The sequence below is a fragment of the Carcharhinus amblyrhynchos genome, chromosome 3 (genome assembly GCF_965287045.1).
Source record: "Carcharhinus amblyrhynchos chromosome 3, sCarAmb.v2.hapA, whole genome shotgun sequence".
NCBI lineage: Eukaryota > Metazoa > Chordata > Chondrichthyes > Carcharhiniformes > Carcharhinidae > Carcharhinus > Carcharhinus amblyrhynchos.
The window spans coordinates 47,580,399-47,600,658 of record NC_137326.1 but is presented as its reverse complement, the minus strand read 5'-3'; the positions used below and the strand labels follow the sequence as shown (position 1 = coordinate 47,600,658).

The 20,260-nt window shown below is 39.7% G+C and overlaps 1 protein-coding gene across 8 annotated transcripts in view; it reads left to right on the top strand.

Moving 5' to 3' along the window:
• chl1b (cell adhesion molecule L1-like b) overlaps positions 1 to 20,260 on the top strand; it is a 742,190-nt gene that overhangs the window by 463,137 nt on the left and 258,793 nt on the right. For all 8 annotated transcript variants that reach the window (XM_080183774.1, XM_080183743.1, XM_080183751.1 and 5 more), the window contains 2 exons: positions 10,900 to 11,065; positions 12,019 to 12,143. In XM_080183774.1, the coding sequence (XP_080039900.1) occupies positions 10,900 to 11,065; positions 12,019 to 12,143 (291 nt within the window). The remainder of the gene's footprint in view (positions 1 to 10,899; positions 11,066 to 12,018; positions 12,144 to 20,260) is intronic.

Genomic DNA, 20,260 nt, shown 5'->3' with positions numbered 1-20,260 from the left:
ATGTTTATTCATGTGTATTTCGTGAGTCAACCAAAGATGGTAGCCTGCCAAGAGACAGACTGTTTGGCACTGTTGACCCAAGGAAGCAGAATTTGCTAATCACTTCAGTGGGGTGTTATTTAGAGTGATTGAGGTTGGAGATGTGGTATCCTGCCCCGTAAACACATTTTTTTTCTTGATTTTAAATGGGGGGAGAACAATTAGAGAAATGAGAGAAACAACCCATGAATATTTGTGGCTGAGTCCCATGTAAGTACCTACTGCAGAACCATCAGTGTAGAGGAGTTCTCTGATGAGGACATGCTGTCCTTTTGCCTTCGCTTTTAGTCTGGACAGATTCAAGAGCATGCCATCCGATCTAGAATGCTGGTAAATTCCATCCCATATCTTCAGGGAAAGGAAAGGTCTGGAGAACAGAAAAAAATACCAAACAAAATGGAGACTACGACCCAACCCTGTTTCACTCCATTCTTCACCTGAAACAATTGGAAATTGTGCCGGCAAATTGTACAGTACAATGCATGTTGGTGTCTTATAGACATCCTATTTATGTGAATAGTCCAGTTAGTTTCCCTAGCCTTGCACAAACCAAGAGCCAGCTGCCCAGAGAGAGCCCTGAATTCCAAAGCAAAGCCAGTGGTATCCATCTGCTTTTCCTTGCAGGAATTCATCTTCTGCAGCAACCATGGAAACGAATATTAAAGATACTGGTGCAGTGGGCTTTTGGATAATCTTTCAGTCAAACTATTTTAATAACTGCTTTTGGCACTATTGTTAATATAATATTTTGCCCCAACTTTTTGAAACTTCTCACACTTTTCTCAAATCTGGCATACTGTACCTATCTAATAAAATAATTTTCCAGCAGGCTGCACATTATCTGGAGACAATCTTTATAATTTATTTATATTTTGAACCATATCAATATTTTAGATATGGGGAATACGTTGCCATCTTCAGCAATGCCCAAACTGCATGAAAGAGTGATGAAGTCAATTCAAATGAACGGTTGACATAAGTTGCTGAAAATGTGATGGGCATAGACATTCTTTTGCAAATGAAAATTTCAAATAATGCAATTGATTTTTTTTGATGCAGGATGTCAATATTGATTAATTTTCATCTGTAGGTATATGTTTTAAAATTTATTTATTACAGTTACAAGTAGGCTTACATTAACACTGTAATGAAGTTACTGTGAAAATCTCCTAGTTGCCACACTCTGGGGCCAGTTCGGGTACACCGAGGGAAAATTTAAAATGGCCATTGCACCTAACCAGCATGTCTTTTGGATTGTGAGAGGAAACCTGAGCACCTGGAGGAAAGCCACGCGGACACGGGGAAAACAGGCAGACTCCAGACAGACAGTGACCCAAACCGGGAATCGAACCCGCGCCCCTGGTGCTGTGAGGCAGCTATGGTAACCACTGTGCCGCCATATGTTCTGGCAAGTGGAAGAGGTTTAAGGAGAATGGGCTGGATCCTTGCTGAAAGCAGGGAAAGGCAGATGGACTCAGAATTTCCCACCCACAGCTGATATCAGGTACAGTTCTGACCGAAGCCATTTTGGGTCAAAGATAGAAAGGTTACCCACCTGCATCCAGTAGGTATTAATATAGCTCCCTGCCAAATTACCTTTTAAAATGCCCCCCCCCCCCCACCACATGCCTTGCAGCCCATAATGTGATGGGTAAAGCTATATCACCTGGCTGCCCTCTGGGGGGAGATCTCTTTCCATGAGGACAAGTTTTTCTATTTTGACATTTTTAAGGAAGTGTCTAGAGAATTCCTGAGGATGAAGATGCCCTCTCTCTCTCCTCTGTCCACTGGGAGCCCCACTTTGGATGGTGAGGCTTCTGATGTGTCATTGTTGGAAGGTCTCCAACTTGGCCCTTCAGCTTCGGCAGTCCAATGACCATCCTTAATTGAACAGCAAATGCACGCTCCAGATGCAAAATGTTTCAGCACTGAAAAATCTCCTTGAGGGTCTGCTTCCAATGTGCTGCAAGGTGGAGACACAGAATTTCTCGAAGTGTTGGATTCCTGATCCCAGTTCGATGTCGGGGGGATCTAGTTAAATTATATTGACAGTAGGAAGTCCAAAACTGAACAGGAGGCTTCTCTTTCTGAACTCATGAATACAGAGCAAATATAGATATACTAGCATGAGTAAGTGGGAATCATCCAGCAAGGTGATTCCCTGCCTATTATCATTTTAAAGGAAGCTTTTTCTCATGGTAGCAAATTTTTGGATCAAGTTGAATTTTTGGAATTGCCCGGTTTATCCCACTCTGCACGGAAAGAGTTCTGAAATGGGCACTGGAGACGGATTATATTTTGCAGTAAATATTTTCCCTCAGTGCAACATCTAATAGCTTTTCGTATATATTAATGGCCTGGGTGAGGATTTCATAACTGTCAAAATATGTGAGTAGCAAAGGCAGTAATGCGTGGGAGAGGATAAGGAAGGAACTGAAAGAGTAGACATAAACATTGAATGAAGCATTGTATAGTATGGAGATAAGGAAGGCGATCTAATAATTATATTGCATTTATGTAACAGCTTATAATGCCAAACATCTCAAGAGTGCATGACATCATTACTTTTTGAAATGCAGTGACTTATATGGTTTTGTTCAGCAGTATCATGCACCAGTCAAGTCAAACAGTTATAGTGACAAATCTATAAAAATGTCAGTTCAATACTGATTTGCAGTAAAAAGGTTAATGAGATGTGGAGTTGTATTAATAATGGGAAAGGATTAAATGAAAAGGTTACGTTGCTACTGTTGGCTAAGAAAGTCTTGGATACGATGTATAATTCATGTTACCTAATCCTAAAAATGTTCTGAGTCGCAAGAGAATACAAGAGTGGACGATAAAGGTGATTTCCAGGTTTGAGGAGAGGTTAAGAAATTTTGCCTTGTTTCCTAGTCACAGAGTTTTCAAGATTAATAATGTGATGAAGGAATTGTTAATGGTGAAAATTAGTACAAATATGGGGCACAGGTTTAAAAGTAATAAGTTAGAAATGGAAGATAAGGAGGAATTTGCCTTTATATTGGATTATATAGGATCTACAACACAGTAATGGGACATTCGGTTGAAGATTTTTGTACTCCACTCAAGTCTCCTCCCACCTTTTCTCATCTAAATCTATCACAACCATCAAGTCTCTTCTCCCTGAGATGATTGTTTGGCTTCCCCTTCAATGGATCTTTACTTAAAACACTCCCTGTGGTAGTCAGTTCCATATTCTTACCACTCTTTTGAGTTCTGAATTCCACATTGGATTTTTTGGTGATTATCTTACAGTGATGACCTCTAGTAATGCTCTTCCCCATGAGAGATAATATTCTACATCTATTAGGTCACAGCTCAGTTTGGTATGTGTTTTTAGTAACACCTTTGTAAATCTTATCTGTGTCCGCTCCACTGTCTCTGTCTTTTTCCTAATATGGTGCGCAACGCTGCACACAGTAAGCTGAGTATAGTGTTGCCAAGTTTTGATGGAGCTTTGTCATAACTTTACTACTTCTCAATTTGGTTTGCTTTTGTTATCGGCTTGCTAATTTTTAATGCTTGATATAATTGCTCTCTGACCCCTTTGTTTATCTCCTGACGTAGACTTGAATCTTCCTAATAATAAGTGACCTCCCTGTTCTTCAGAACCACCTCACATTAATCAGAACAAAGAACAGTACGGCATAGGAAAAGGCCCTTTGGTCCTCCAAGCCTGTGCCAATCATGATGCCTGCCTAAACTAAAACCGTATGCACTTACAGTTTTACGGAGCCCTATCTTTCTGTTTCCATCGTATTCATGCATTTATGTAGATGCCCCTTAAATGCTGCTATCATACCTCCTCTCACCATCTGCCTGGGCAGCATGTTCCAGATATTCACCACCCTCTCTGTAAAAAACTTGCCTCGCACATCCCCTCTAAACTTTTCCCCATGCACCTTAAACTGATGTCCCTACTATTTGATTTTTCTACCCTAGGAAAGAGCATCTGACTATCACTCTGTCCATGTCACACATAACCTTGTAAACCTCTATCATAGCACCCCTCAATCTTTGTTGTTCCAGTGAGAACAAACCAAAGTTATCCAATCTCTTCTCATAGCTAATATCCTCCTGACCATGCAACATCCTGGTAAGCCTCTTCTGTACCCTCTCCAAAGCATCCACCTCCTTCTGGTAGTGTGGTGACCAGAACTGTACACAGTATTCCAAATGAGGCCTAACTAAGGTTCTGTGCAGCTGCAGCATGATGTGCCAATTTTTATACTCAATGCCCTGACCATTGAAGCAAGCAGGCCATATGCCATCTTGACTACCTTTCAATGATTGGTGGGACATGTTTTTGCCTGTCAATACTCCTAAGGGTTCTACCATTTACTATTTAATTCCTACATGCATTGGACCTTCCAAAATGCATTACCTCACATTTGCCTGGATTAAATGCCATCTGCCATTTCTCCGCCCAAGTCTCCAACTAGTCTATATCTTACTGTATCATCTGACAATCCTCTTCGCTACCTGCAACTCCACCAATTTTTGTGTTGTCTGCAAAGTTGAACTTCATTTGCCAATTATTTACCTATTCTGCAAGTTTATTGCCTGTCCTTTCTTGCAGTCCTCGTGCATATTTATTATGCCCTTCCCTAATTTTGCGCCACTTGCAAAGTTAGAAACTATGTTTTTGATTCCAAAGATTGATTCATTAATGTAAATTCTGAACAGCAGTGGTCCCACCACATCTTGTCTTTGGCCACTTGGAATAACTGTCACCACCCATAGTTACTCAACTCCAAACTTTCTGGAAACTTGATACTCTATGTTGAATAAGTGAAGATCACCTGACCCCTTGGAACCATCTTAACATTTCTTCAGCAAACAAATGAAAGACAACCCTTAAGTTTCCAGACAAAGTAAATCCATGTGTGAAGTTGTGAACATGACATTCCTTTACTGGGTATGGCAAGAGGAATGTATTTGTGGAGAGATACCACTCAAATTATTTGCCTCTGGAGTGTGATGGAATGAGTGATGCAGTGACAAGTTGGATGCGCAAAGATGGAGCTCACTAAAGAAAGAACAAATTGAATTTAATTCCTTCTTCTATTGTTAGCAATAATTAGTGTCTTTCAGTTGTTTTTGTTTTCCTTTTAATAATCTTCTTCCCTCATCACACTTGCCTAAATTGCTGATTACTTGAAGTGGTGTGAGCCTGCAGGGGCTACCTAATATTTGAATGATTTTTCTTCAAATTATCAGTTTAATGTGTTTGTGGATTGGTGCATTTTGAATGAGTTCTTAGAATGAACAATTATTATCTCTTATTGCATGAGGAGGATCATAAGAGGAAACCCTATTCCTTAGTCCCCGAGTGCAGTTTGAAACTGTGAACTGCTTCATTCAATTTTAAAGTTGATTTTGTTTGTGAGTTGAGTTTGCCAAAGTATAGATAAGAACTGGCAAAGCCTATGTACCAGGAAAAAGGGCTTACAGACACCTTTGTTTTGAAAGTCTTAACTTTTCTCAGGAAAAGTCAATTTTAAAAGCATCTGGTTGTACATGCATGCCCCTGACCTTGTGTTTTGTCCACATTCCTAGCTGTGTGATTGGCAGGAACCTGGGGCTGAGTCCAAAATCTAGAAGCTCTGAAACAACTTGCATTCATAATAGATAACATCAGGGATACATTTTTAACAAGAGGGCTTCTTCAGTATTTGCAGGAGAAGAAAAAAATTGATCAGAAGTATAAGGCAGTGGAAGTTTTACTAGCTAAAACAAATGGGTTACGAGTCAGTCCTTGTCCTAATTTGTGCAGTCTGTAAGTTATGGCAGACGTAAAGAAATTGATCCATTTGGACGTTCACGTCTCATGGATATTTCTGTGGCGTCAGCTCCTGCCTATCTAAAACAATGGTGTATGCAGGAGGGAATTCAAACACCCACTATAACTTCTCTGACTTTTTTTTAACAGAGCCGACTCCTTTTAAAATAATGCATCTTGGACAGGAACATAGTAATGAGCCAGCCATTTAGCCCTTTGAACTTCCCTGCCTAGTCAATGAAATTATAGCTGCTCTGTGATCCAGCACCACATCCATATTCCTGATATTCCATTCCCACATATGTTTCTCTCTCTTCTCCACACATAATGCCTGAAATGCTTTTCCAGCATTTTCTGTTTGTATTCCTTTGTTAACAAAAATCTATCAATCCCAGATTTAAAATTTACCATTAATCTGACATACTTGCAAACCCCTGGCACACTTTATATGTAGAAGTGTTTTCTACTTTCATATCTAAAAGCTCCAACTTTGTTTTTTAGACCATGGCCTCCGAGTCCTGGCCTCCATAATGAGCAGAAATAGATTGGGGGGAAAAGATCTGTTTGCATAGCATTGTTGCAGGAACAGGCAACATTGTGGGCTGCTATTGAGGAGCTGATGTGACATCTTAAATTATATCGCTAGGTGCATCACACGGGTAGCACAGTTAATAATGTGGGGAAATGATGCAAGTCTCTGGGGTGGCCTGCACTATATGAACCAATTTTTTTCCCAGGTTCTCTCTATTTATCCCATTTGTTCCTCTTAATATCTTGAAAATGTTAACCAAATCATCTCTGAACCTTCTAAATTCCAGGGACCACAACTCTTATTTGTGTAACTTATTCTCCTGGTTTAATCCTTGGAATCCAGCTAACACCGTAGTAAATCTACAATATATGTCCTTAAGGCCAGTATCTACCCTTCCTAAGGGATGGTGCCCAGGTCACTTGATATAAAACAGAATGTGTTAGTTGTTTAGTCCAGCCAGTGTAAATTGTGTATTGAACTTTTAAGGGATTTGACCATTTTAGCAGAGACGGTCCACTTCGATTGCAGGAGAAAATTAGCTGGCTGTCAGAGCTGTTCAACGTGATTTCCTCTTTCCGTGGCAATATGCCAACTAATTCAAGGTAATATTGGAACACCTTGAAGTCCACACTGGGGTCAAACAGAGTTTTGTTTTGGCACTGACACTCTTTGGCATCATCTTCTCTTTGTTGCTGTCATGTGCCTTCAGAGATTGAATCTACTTTACATATCAGAATTGACAGAAAAATTGTTCAGCCTTGCTCATTGGAGATAAACTTTTTCAGTATGGAAACAGGCCCTTCAGCCCAACTTATTCATGCCTCCTTTTTTAAAACCCCTAAGCTAGTCCCAATTGCCCAAATTTGGCCCATATCACTGTATACCCATCTTACCCATATAGCTGTCTAAATGCTTTTTAAAAGACAAAATTGTACCCGCCTCTATTACTACCTCTGGCAGCTTGCTCCAGCCGTTCACCACCCTCTGCATGAAAAACTTGCCCCTCTGACCCTTTTGTATCTCTCCCCTCTCACTTTAAACCTATGCCCTCAAGATTTAGATTTCCCTACCTTTGAGAAAAGTTATTGACTATCTAGCTGATCTATGCCCCTCATTATTTTGTAGACCTCTATAAGATCACCCCTCAGCTTCTACACTCCAGAGAAAAAAGCCTCAACTTCTCCATGTAATCAAACCATCAAGTCCTGGTAGCATCCTAGTAAATTCTCTTCTGCACTCTTTCTTGTTTAATAATATCCTTTCTATAATAGGGTGACCAGACTGTACACGGATTCCAAGTGTGGCCTCACCAATGTCTTGTACAACTTAAGCAAGATGTTCCAACTCCTGAATTCAATATTCTGACCAATGAAACCAAGCATGCTGAATCCTTCTTCACCACTCTGTCCACCTGTGACTCCATTTTCAAGAAGCTATGAACCTGTACCCCTAGATCTCTTTGTTCTGTAATTCTTCCCGACGCCCTACCATTAACTGAGTAAGTCCTATCCTGGTTCAGTTTACCAAAATGCATCACCTCGCATTTATCTAAATTAAACTTTCATCTACCTTTTGTCAGCCCATTGGCACAATTGATCAAGAGTCCATTGCAATCCGAGATAACCTCCTTCACTGTCCACTATGCTACCAATCTTGGTGTCACCTGCAAACTTACTAACTATGTCTCCTATATTCTCATCCAAATCATTAATATAAATGACAAATAACAGTGGACCTAGCACCAATCCCTGAGGCACACCACTGGTCACAGGTCTCCAGTTTGAAAAAAACAACTCTCTGCAACCACCCTCTGGCTTTTGTCAAGAAGTCAATTTTATGTCCATTTAGCTAACTCACCCTGGATCCTGTGAGATTTAACCTTTTGCAACAATCTACCATGTGGTACCTTGGCAAAGGCCTTGCTAAAGTCCATAGACAACATCAACTGCACTTCCCTAATCTACCTTCTTGGTCACCCCTTCAGAAAAAATCAGTCAAATATGTGAGATCCAAGAGGAAGGTGTGCCAAGTCTTCATCAACAAGTTACTGTACTGTGATGATGCTGCAGCAACAGCCCATACTATGGAAGACCAGCAGTTAACGTTTTGATTTGACTATGAGTTTCAGCAAGACAAATGTTATTGTCCAGGCTGTTGCCTCACCATCATCTTTCAGCTTTGCCAATGTGACACTGAACTTGTTGATGGCTTCAGATATCTAAGCCTCGTGATCACCAACAATCTGTCACTTGATGCTGAATTCACTACACACATAATAATAACTATAGTTGTTCTGCCAAGCTAAATAGGAAAGAGGTGTGGAACACCTAACTGAGAATGCCAAACTGCAAGTCCACCAAGCCTGCATCCTCAGCACACTCTTTTACAGTGGTGAGGCCTAGACAGGCAGGAGAAGTAGCTGAACAGTTTCCACCTTCACTGTCTCAGACCTCCTGGGTGTCATGACCTCTGTTACAAAAGCACCTGCAAGTGATAAATGAATGTGGCAGATATTGACATCTAACAAGACTGTTGCTGATGGCTGTGATCTTTGAAGACTGATTGTTTGGAAGAGGACAACAGAAATGAAAAGCTTAGCTGATCAAGAGGGGCCAGAGAAAACCGAAGTCAGTAAGTCATGTACCTTTACAGCCCTGTTTTTCCCTCTGTAACAAACCCGTCAGGCTTGGCCTTGCCAGATTGGGGCTCGGGAATCACTTCAAATAATTGCAGAATTGACCACCCTGATGCAAACCACCATCTTAGTCAGACTGCAATATATAACCCTGCTCTTCTAAATGTTCACTTGGAGATTAGAGTAGAAGCAAAGCTATTGATAAACTAGTGATGCGTAACATATTGTACTTGTTGTGCTTTAGAGTTTTCATTTGATGAGACTGTTTTTCTTCTCATTAATTCAACTTGTTATTCAACTAAAAGCAAAGAGGTTCTATTTGGAAGTTTTGTGAAATTCCAATTTTGAAAATTAGAGCTTTCAATGTAGATTATTTGGTCTGGTAACTTCATTTTCAAATAGAGCATCTGTACCCACCTCTTCTCTCTCTCCTGCCCTCCCACCAACCCCCCCCTTTGCCCCCATCCCGAAGAAAATGTTATCCGTTCCAGAATGTGAAACATTTAAGGAAAATAAACAAAAATATTGGACGATACACATCATTACCAAACAGCTTTATGTGCCTTTCAATGGTATGTTGTTTTGCCATTTAAACACCATTGGTCAACAATGATATGGCTATTGGCTAATCAAAGATGTGCTGAACCAATTGTTGCACGCAGTGCATTTTTTTAGTAGCTGGCAAAATTCTGTTCAGTTAATCATATGTTATTCTTCAATATTAAATTGTGTATGATGGTTAATCTTGTGCATTGTGATTTGGTTGCTGTATATGTCAGAATCTTAAAAAGAAAGAATTTAAAAATGACATTAGATCAAAAATGATATTATGTCTTGCCCATGAACATTGTTGCACCAGCCCTGGTGCATATCCAAATGGTTAAACGTAACTTGCCTGGGCCACGGCATGGTCAGCATATTCTAATTTTCTTAGGCTAAATATTTGATTTGATGGGCTGGCTTTAATGCCCTACAGCCTGTCCTAACAGGTGTCTCCCATTTATAGAGGAGTGGTGGAAGCATTGGGCAACCTGTTTACCCTTGAGCCTATTGAGGCCCTTGATTGGCCAATTAATGACTGCTGAAGTGCATCATCCTGCACCCCAACCGCCCCACCACTATTTTACCCATAGCAGTGAGACTTAAGCCAAGTGTGTAGGCTGGCTGCATTTAGATTGCGAGCTGCTGTGAGGAAGGGAAGGGAGAATCTCTTTTGGGGTTCCCATTAGAGGTACCTACCCAAAGTCATATCCCCATTTTAACCCTTCCCAACATACCTTTGCTGCAGTTTCCATATTACAGCCCTGCTGAGTATAAAATGGATATGAGGCAGGCAGCTTTCACACAAATGGGCTCCCAAACCCTTTTTAATTGGGTGGGGATGGGTTCAGCAACACAGCATCCCATTAAATCCAGCCCAACATATTTTTTTTCTAAAAAGTTTCAAAACTATTGCTTACCTGAAATTAGGATAGTAATTTCTGCTGGCTTGCTTTCCTAACTTAGGAAGACAATATAGTTCATAGTTTTTCTTTTGGCATATTTTGTTTTCATTTATTTTGTTATACTTTGATGCTAGTGTAAATACAAGTTCTTTTACACATCTGAAACAAAGCTGTTTTATGCTGTGCACTGCATCTTAAATTTAAAATTGATCAACCAGAAACAAAACAAAAGCACAGTAAGTTAGATTTAGGAAGTTGCTTTTTCAGGCATATACTATACGGGGCAATTGATTGTTTTAATTATAGCTGTATACTGGTTTAAACGTCTGAATGCTTTCATTGCTAACATTCATGTATCTGAAAGTGTCCTCTTCTGTTTTATGCATTTATCTACTATTGTGGAAATTGCACTAAAAGTATTTTTGATCCTTTGTATCTCTTTCAGTTGCTACAGAAATAGTGGTTCCGCCTGAGGATTTGATGATACGGAAGTCCGCAGTGGCACAGTTTAAATGTCATGCTGAATATGACTCTGCTTTTGAAAATGACTTTGAGTTATCATGGAAAAAGGATGGAGACAAAATTTACAGTGACCAAACCGAGAATGACAGGTAAGAGTTTATAAATTGGACAAGAGGCACTCCACTTCAGTCATCATTATTGCTAATGTCAATCTGCCATCACCAAAATCATCCAAACAAGAGCTGTCACAGTAGTGGGTATCCATTTCTTTGGTTGACAGTCTTTCAGTGCATGATAAGAATTTGTTTATACCGTTTTTATATTTTGAACAGGCACACATATTACATTCTTCCTTTGTTATTGTCTGTTTCTGATTTAATTAAAAAACTGTAATCATAAATTGGAGAATATGTTTTGCTAAACAAAAACATGCTCTAAACCTACAATATTAGGACTAAAATTGGACACACTTCTACGTCATTCCTGACTTTGCACTTTCTCATGAAGGTCTATCTGTTCTTGTTTAGAGTCTACTTATTCCTTTCTCATTTTTTCCTGCTTGCCTGACAAGCAATGCAGCTCATGAGCCACCTCATAAGCCTGATTGTAACTTGTTGGTGATTCTTTTGATGTGGAAATGACGGTGTTAGACTGGGGTAGGCACAGTAAGAAGTCTCACAACACCAGGTGAAAGTCCAACAGGTTTATTTGCAATCACAAGCTTTCAGAGCGCTGCTCCTTCATCAGGTGAGTAATACCTAATGAAGGAGTAGCGCTCCAAAAGCTTGTGGTTCCAAGTAAACCTGTTGGACTTTAACCCGGTTTTGTGAGACTTCTTATGGTGATTCTTTTGGAACTCGGTAGAGAAAGAAATTAACAGAAACCTGACAATGTGTTTTTCATTTGTATTGGAATTCTGACATTTTGTGCTACTGCATCGCAATTACATTTTCTTCTTGTTAATGATTGATGTAATTAAGAAGTCCTTAAACTGGTATCTATGGAGTTTTTTTTTGTTGTGTTGTTTCTAATATAATGAATCATGAAAATAAATTCTGCTTCAGCAAAGTTGATGTACCATTTTAATTTTGTGACCCTCCAGAATTGTAATGGATGGCGATATCATTCAAATTATTAATGTAAGCGAAGATGATGAAGGGGTGTACACATGTACCGCAAGAACCTCCTTGGATGTTGTTACAGCAGATGCAAAACTTGTTGTCATTGGTAAGTGTTCCTTGAGAAATAACAGTGCTGCATTATATATGCATTTGTTAATTGCACTTATCGTAAGGTTAATAGCTAACTCTGACTGACTTTGGTATTGACCAATGCAATCTATCATGCATGGTGGAATGTCAGTTCCGATTTACTCTCAGATAATTTGAAGTGCTATATATCGATGGTAATTTCAAACTAGCAGGCACAGTGGTGTTTTACAAGAAGGTAAGGTGTAAAGAGGTTAAAAAAACAGATGAATAATTTTCATTCCTCAAAGTTGTAAAAGCAGTCGGCAACCTGTGTTCACACCCTTGTGCTATTTTGCAGTATTGTACAGGACTTATTCACACCCAAATGGCTGCTACTAATTTCTTTATTTTCTGGTCACATTTATACCAGCCTTAGCTTTGGGCATCATCCTACCCAATGATTTTTAGCAGGATTGCTATGATTTAGTTGAAATGTGTTCTAAAGGAAATGTTTAGTTAAATTCAAAGAGGTTCTGGAGTATCTAGGCCATCAAAAATTTAGTTTACCAGGAATTACATCCACTTTGATGTTCATGAGCTGACCCTGCCAGGTGTGCACCTGTACTGGGGTGCCTATCATTGGCATGAGGCGAGGCTCAGTTAATCTCTGCTGTTGTAAGAATCTGCCATTTGAAACAGTTAAAAGAAGCTATCCTCCAGGGCAGGAAGAAATAATCTAGCATCTGCTATGATGATATGAACTGCCCAGTAGAGCAATCAAACAGATCATCAGGTGAGCAACTCTGAAGGAATGGTATTTTGTTTTTGAAAGGTGTTGATTATCCCAGCAGTTGTACACATCAGTAATATGCTAGCAGTACATGCTTCCAACACTGGTAATCAGTGGAACTAAAATCTAATGTCATTGTCATTTCCAGCCAAACTTGGTTCTGTTCATCCTCTTTGTGCAGGATTTTCTGATATCTAATGGATATGACATTGAAAGGTTACTCACTATAAGATGTATTCTTGCTCAATTTTCAACCCTTGTGTCCCAAGTTGCATTAGGCAAACATTGTAACTGAGCAGAATAGTCTTCGCAAATATCTTGGACAAGAAATAATCGTAGATTATCACTTAGCTCAAACTTGTTTATCTCGGCATTGTATTAATATTGACACAATAATGAACTCCTGCTTCCTGTTCTAAATATTAAATACTTTATATATGTCAACATCAAAATAATCAATGGCACACGTGATTTGATTTTTAAAAGAGTAGTGAAGGCCTTTTTATAAAGTCATGTGTTTTGACACATGTCATCACATGTAAATCTGTTGACTTAGCATCCTTCCAAGCGTATACATGGGTGACATAACCTTGTTTTTAAGTGTAGGCTGTAAAATGTTCATTCAGTCAAGGAATACTCATAGTGGGAGGTAAACCAATTAAATTATATGTTTTAACATATGTCACTACCAACATGGCAATGTAACTGGAACAGTTAAGCTAAAGGTTCTGATAAGAAAGCAGAAAAGAAAATAATTTACTTAAAAACGTAAACTATCTAACAAATGTCCAAATAAGTGCAATCTTTTATGCCAGAAATCAATTATGTCAACAACATTTGAAAAATCTCAAATCTGGAGACTAGTGGATAGTAAGAAGTCTCACAACACCAGGTTAAAGTCCAGTAGGTTTATTTGATAGTAAACCCACAAACTTTCAGGGTTTGCCCCTTCATCAGGTGGGTGGAGAGTTCTGGTCTCTGACAGAGCATATAACAGCACACTGCCATTTGAAACAGTTAGAAGAAGCTATCCTCCAGGGTAGGAAGAAATCATCTAGCATCTGCTAGATTTAACATGAACTGCCCAGTAGAGCAATCAAACAGATCATCAGGTGAACAAATGGCAGTGTGCTGTTATATGCTTTGTCAGAGACCAGAACACTCCACTCACCTGATGAAGGGGCAAACCCCGAAAGCTTGTGGGTTTACTATCAAATAAACCTGTTGGACTTGAACATGGTGTTGTGAGACTTCTTACTGTGTTTACCCCAGTCCAACGCTGGCATCTCCATATCATGACTAATGGATAGGACATATAATGAGCCAGGTTTTAGGCCAGGAGTGCATCTTCTGTAGTCTGTCTGATCTTAACATTACAGGTATTTGGATGAGAGTGGAGAAGGGTTTGGGGATTGGAAGCAGATGGGACTGCCAGGAGAGGAGGACAGAGATGATGAAGTGACTAGAGAGAGAAGAGGGACAGAAGCCAAAGAACTGGATTTGGTGGCAGCAATTGGAAAAAAAAATTAACTAGTAGAAGTCAGGGACCAACCAATTCATCAATGGATCAGAGTGAGGAAGGAACAAACTACGATTTAGTGAGAACGCAGGTGATTCTGTTTTAATGCAACAGTCAATATTAACAACTGTCTGATTTAAGTAGCATCTTATCACATCTGCAGGATGTCTCATGGGCAAGTAATTATTTAGCAAAGTCACTTTGGTTACATACACAAATGTGGCAATCAGTTATGTATGAGGGAGAATTGCTTATTATTCTGGGTCAGAGGCAAATTTGCCTCAGATTGAGCTACATTGACACAGTGAAGCACAGACTGGAGAATTGGCCCTTTAACCTGTCATGTCTGTATGATTAACTTACTCACTAAAAATACACACTGAGCCTTTCAGGAAGCTATTATCAGTTGATTTTTTTTCTCTCTGAAGTTTACATTTGTTCAGATTGTGGTATTATACACTCTGGTTTTTTTTTGTCATGTCAGGGGAGCATACATTAATTCGGTGAATAATGCTTACATTTTTAAGAGATTTGATGCTGAAACTATTGTTGAATAAAATCAGGTGGGGCATGAGGGCAATTTTGAAATCCCATAAAGTGATTTAGATTGGTTACAATATTGTGCAAATTAATTGTGCAGAACTATACTTTGTTTGAGAGGAGGACATTTCACTCAATCAATGAGCAGTGTAAGTATTTGATGATACTTAGTTAAATGGAGTACAATTCAGCTTATGGTTGGCTTGGATATGCTGTCTCCCCTTGAAAAACAACTTTAATACTCACTACCTATGCTCAAAAATGAATGGTGGACATTTGGTGAGGTATGAGGTTCCTGCCACCCATGGCACAAACAACATGGAACCGTTCTGAAGAAAAGGAATAGGAGAATACTGGGAAATAAAGAGAGATTAAAAAAAAACAATCTTTATATCATTACCAGCTCAAAGGTAGCTGATTAATTTAAAAACTAACAATGAAATTATTACTCCAAAGCAGTTGTTAGTAAGTCAGAATGGAAAATGCCATGTGATTCCATTTGTGTGTGTTTGTGGAAGGTGTCTCATTGATGATCATGTCATTTTGGAGCTGTTTTCCTTGTTGTGAAAGGTCTGTGATTCATGAGTATGAGAGATGCAAGTGACTGATGTTCCTCTTCTGCATGAGTGAAGGGAGGTCTGCAACGTAATTGTCACAAGATGAAGTATTATCTGGCAGCTGACTTTCTAAGGTGGCCTTTCAATTAAATCTGGAGTGTTTTACTATCTGTCAACCATTTTTATTATTGTTTTTATTTCCCCCTGGTTGGAATTATCACTCTACTGAGCAGTGAAATTATAAATTGCTGTTTGGTTCGCCAGGAAGATATTGAATAATTTTGGGTTGGAGAATGTATAACAGTTAAGGCAGCCTTTGAACTTCATTTGAACTCTAGTTTGTGTTGTAGTTCAAAAGCTCACTGTAGGATGCCACATAAACGAGTGTGTGTTAACAAGCCTGCACATTGAGGGGTTCCAATGATAACATGAACTACAGGAGTGAATCTCAAGTGGTTTATTGATGTCATCTGAACACTCGAGGTGAATTCTTTTCTTTTGACCTGTTCCATTCTCTGGTATGTTGTTGCTCAAAGGTTTATTCTGCAGACCCTTTATTTTTTGCTAACTGCTATGTTGAACAGTATGAACATCAGATTGCTTCCACATTCCCAACAAGTGGTTTAAACTAATGTCCTTCTGTAGAAAAATGATTTGAGCCACAATAATAATGTTTCATTTCACTGTGTTACAGGTAAGAATATACAAAATTATAATTCCATGCTTTCAAACAGTTTCACCAGAAGCTGAAATATTATGTTCTCTGCTGCAGATAAGGTCATAAAATAATTTTGGTTGAGAATGGCCATTCAAAGTGTTTTAGTTCAACCATACATGAAAATCCTAACAACATCCCCTTTATGGCATTTGATTGTTGCTTAAATTATATACCAGCTTTTGCTTCAATCATCCCATCTGAACATTCAATCCGTGCGTTTGTGGTTTTTATCTGATGATGTATTTCCTGGTATCAGCTCAACAATTCATTTGAGTAAGTGGAAATGCATGTGTTCTAGTCATATTTCTATTGTTGAATTATAGCTAAATTCTTTGTAGATCTTCCTATACATGCAATTACTATGCACAGCCTGCTCAATTCACCTCCGAGTTGCCGCGTGCCTCAGCTGACAAGCCCAAGACTGAAAAACTCAGATGCATAGTGCCTATATTGTGGGTACCACTAGTGGCCTGTGAGGTCCAAAATGTGTCCACGGCCTGCGTACAGGCTTTTGGTGTGAATTGGACTGGATGCCATTTGGTGAGGACATTAGTGTCTGTTCAGTTTGCATCCACCTGAAATGTTCAGAGTAGGCGGATCATGCCATGTATCAGTGTGACTCTTATTTGCAACACAGGACTCCACAGCCTTACAGCAGTGTTATTGAAAGGGATCGTCACATGGTTGCTGGTTGAGTTTTTTGTTTCTGGTTGTTCCTACAATTCTGAAAATTTGGTGTTTTCACAGTTGTTTCAAGTTTAAGCAGCGACGTATGCACATTTTGTTAAATCCCTCTTATAAATTTATTCAGTGAATGTGTCTTTGCCTGGCCTAGTGTTCCTAAGCAGTGCTACCCCTGTGACTGCAGTGTGACTGCTGGAAGGCTGCTGACTATCAATAGAGAAGACAGGAAATGCCTTGGACAACATTATGATTGTGTTGGATGGTTGTCATTGTTGAAAAGTGGATCAGATATGCAAACCATGAGATTTGTCTATAAGGTTTGTGGTAATGCTAAGTTGTGGAGTAATACATGAATGTCAGGTATGGGTCATTAAAGGGATTATTGGTAGGTGAGTGATGGGTATATGGTGCATTGAAAAATAATTGAAACTAGTGGTGTCATTGGTGAGATATGGCATTTGAAGATGCATTAATTGAACTTGATCATATCTGATAGGTAAATTTTTTTTTGTGTCATTGCATCAATCTCCACAGGACTCCTGGCATTTCCAATCAGCTCCCATTGCCTTTTCAGCAATTTTATAAAGGCCTTCTGACTCTGCTATGGACACAGGACTGTCCCTCCTCAAACAAAGCCTCCAGGGCAATGTTTCTTCATGGAGCCCACACTCTCCCATGTTGAACCATTTTTGAGTCTTTCCTGGAGAGGAATTGGTTATCGAATGACTTCCAGCACATGTTATAACTATAGTGCACTTCCCCTTTGAGAAATAAAGGCTGGCTTTAACTAGTGCAGACTGGTATTAGCCTTTTAAAGTTTGGTCGCCTAACTGCATGGTTAGCACTGGTTGCATGCTCTGATCATTGCAGTGAGCAAACTGCACCACTTTGGAGTACTGCCTCCGTTGGAACCAACAGTGCAGTGTAAATATGCATCACAATTCCCATTTCAATTCTTTGCAACTTGAGTGTTTTCATTGTTTCTTAGAAACTGGATGTGACGAGAACACTATAAACCTGATCACAATTTTCGTGTTCTGGACTGCTGGCTTTGCTGTTGCGGCTCTGAGTATATATTTGTTGAGCATATTCAGCATTGAGTCTACTAAGGCTCCAAGTCTGTTTTTCGATTTCATTCACTCAGCCACTCCAATAGCATTAATGGAGTAGGAAAATTGTCCACTTTTGCTTTCTACCCTTACAGTAATAAATTTTTAACTGACATTGTTTGGACAATTTACATATCTTGTCCAACTCTTTGGGTGCGATCTTACCGGCCATTCGTGCCACGCTCCCACTGCAGTGAGATCAGAGAATTTGGTGCCCAGCCAAATCTCCATTCACTGCAGTGGGATGGGAAAATCCCATCGGCATGAACGATAATCACATTCTGGCCACTCTGAACTTTTTGAGCTTCCTCTTCCAATACTTTTGCCCCTTCTACTTTGATAGGATCATCAAGGATAACCACTTTGCATTGTGCTTTGGAATCTAGGTCATTTATATAAATAAAAGGCTGTACTGGTCCCAGCAGCAAATTTGAGCCTGCCACCTTACCCCTGCATTTCAAAATAATTTCTTTAAACAAGTTCTCATTTTCTGCGCTTGAAGCAATTTCTTCTTCCCCAGAATTTACTCTGATTTGACATCATGATCTTGCTCTGAAAAGGACAGTAATTAGTATGTCAGTGGCAGGATGAGGAACACATCTTAGCGGTCATGATAAGAGGTTGACTGTGCATTCTGTTGTGTGAAATTAAAGACAAGTGATGCAAGAAATCATTTACTGAGTAGCACTAGAAAAGAGCATAGTAATTAAATTTCATAATAACACAAAATGGCATGTGCTATTCCATTGTACCATACTATAAAATAATAAAAAAAATAATGTCACTGCAGTTCACATCACATGAAAGTATAAGTCACTTCATTATGAAATAAAAATAGGAACTTTTTAGACTTTGCCATTTACAGCTCACTTGGATGATTCTGACCTGTCTGAATTGTGAAGTAAACTATTTTGATGAAATGATGAAAGAATATTTGTCTGGTTCCTATGCCAACCATGCATTAGCCATCAGAATAGCACTGAATAGGAGCACCATGCCTGACAAAGACTCCCAGGGGATAGGGACTGAGAGAGTGTATAAAGGTGTTCAGTTGTCTTGTGATTGGAATTTTAAATATTTTCTTGAATGAAACCGTATGGTTTCGCTGGCTTTTATTTTGCATTGTGGTCAAGACAATGCTGTGCTGATCTGTAGCAGACATGGCAAGGTTTGTGATTGTTTGTGCAGTGGGTATCTGAGGTTGTATTCATAGCAACCAAAATAAAATGCCGTGCTCACAGCCTGGTTGGCGTACTAATGTACTGCCTGCCTCCTTTATTCCTCCTCCTCCTCCTCCTCCTCCATCCTTCCCTTCCTCATTCTGAGGATCTTGTCAAAGCCGCGATGCCAAAGCTGCAATCCCTTGATGGCCAAGTTGTGGAGGACGTAGCAAGCCACTAAGAATCAGGGCTTCTTGAGATTGGTCTTGGCGATAGAAACTTGGCCTCAGCACCCCAGTGGTCTGCTGACTGAGATTTCCCATGACTCTCAATGTAGGGATTTTGACCACATGTGACTGGGTTATGGAGTGGAGCCATGAGTCAGGTGAAGAGCTGATAATCACTAGCCACCCTCTGGTTTGACCTGGTGACTAAAAGATGAAGGAAACAATGGACTGGCACAGAATCAAATCAACACTGTTGCTGTCAGGGTAGTGAGCATTCACATGCTGGGAATGGTCCTGCACCATTGAATGTTCAGTCAGTAGTAACCTTTGCAGTTCCAGCACATCTTAGCATTGAGTGGAGGTGCCCACAAAGCCATGAACGTTCAGTCAATAGCATCTTGCAGCACAGGAATTCCCACTATCCCAATTTAAAAAAGACATTGTACATCGCACCGCTTTCTCTCTAGTCAGAGAGAAGACAATGAATTCCTGCCTCCTGGTATAAAGAACGTCTGATGCAGCAATGTACTGTGAACTGGTAAATGTTTCTTAAATCACCTGCTCCAGTCTGGAAGGATTCATGTGCAAAGGAATTCAGGTCCACAGTCACCATCATAGCCATTGGCAGCAACACCCTTGCCTTGCTGTGTGCTTTCGGCCCTGGTCAAAAGAGTTGGCAGAGTTCTATGAACAGCTTTTTTGTAAAGAGGAGACAGCACTGCTCCTGGCTTAGGTGAAGATGAGACAAGTGTTTCCAGATAAGCCAAGGTGGATGAGGCCCCCTGCTGAAAGATCTTCTCCCACTTTCTCATTCTCTGAGGAGTTTGTTTCTGCTCCATCTCTCCCTCAT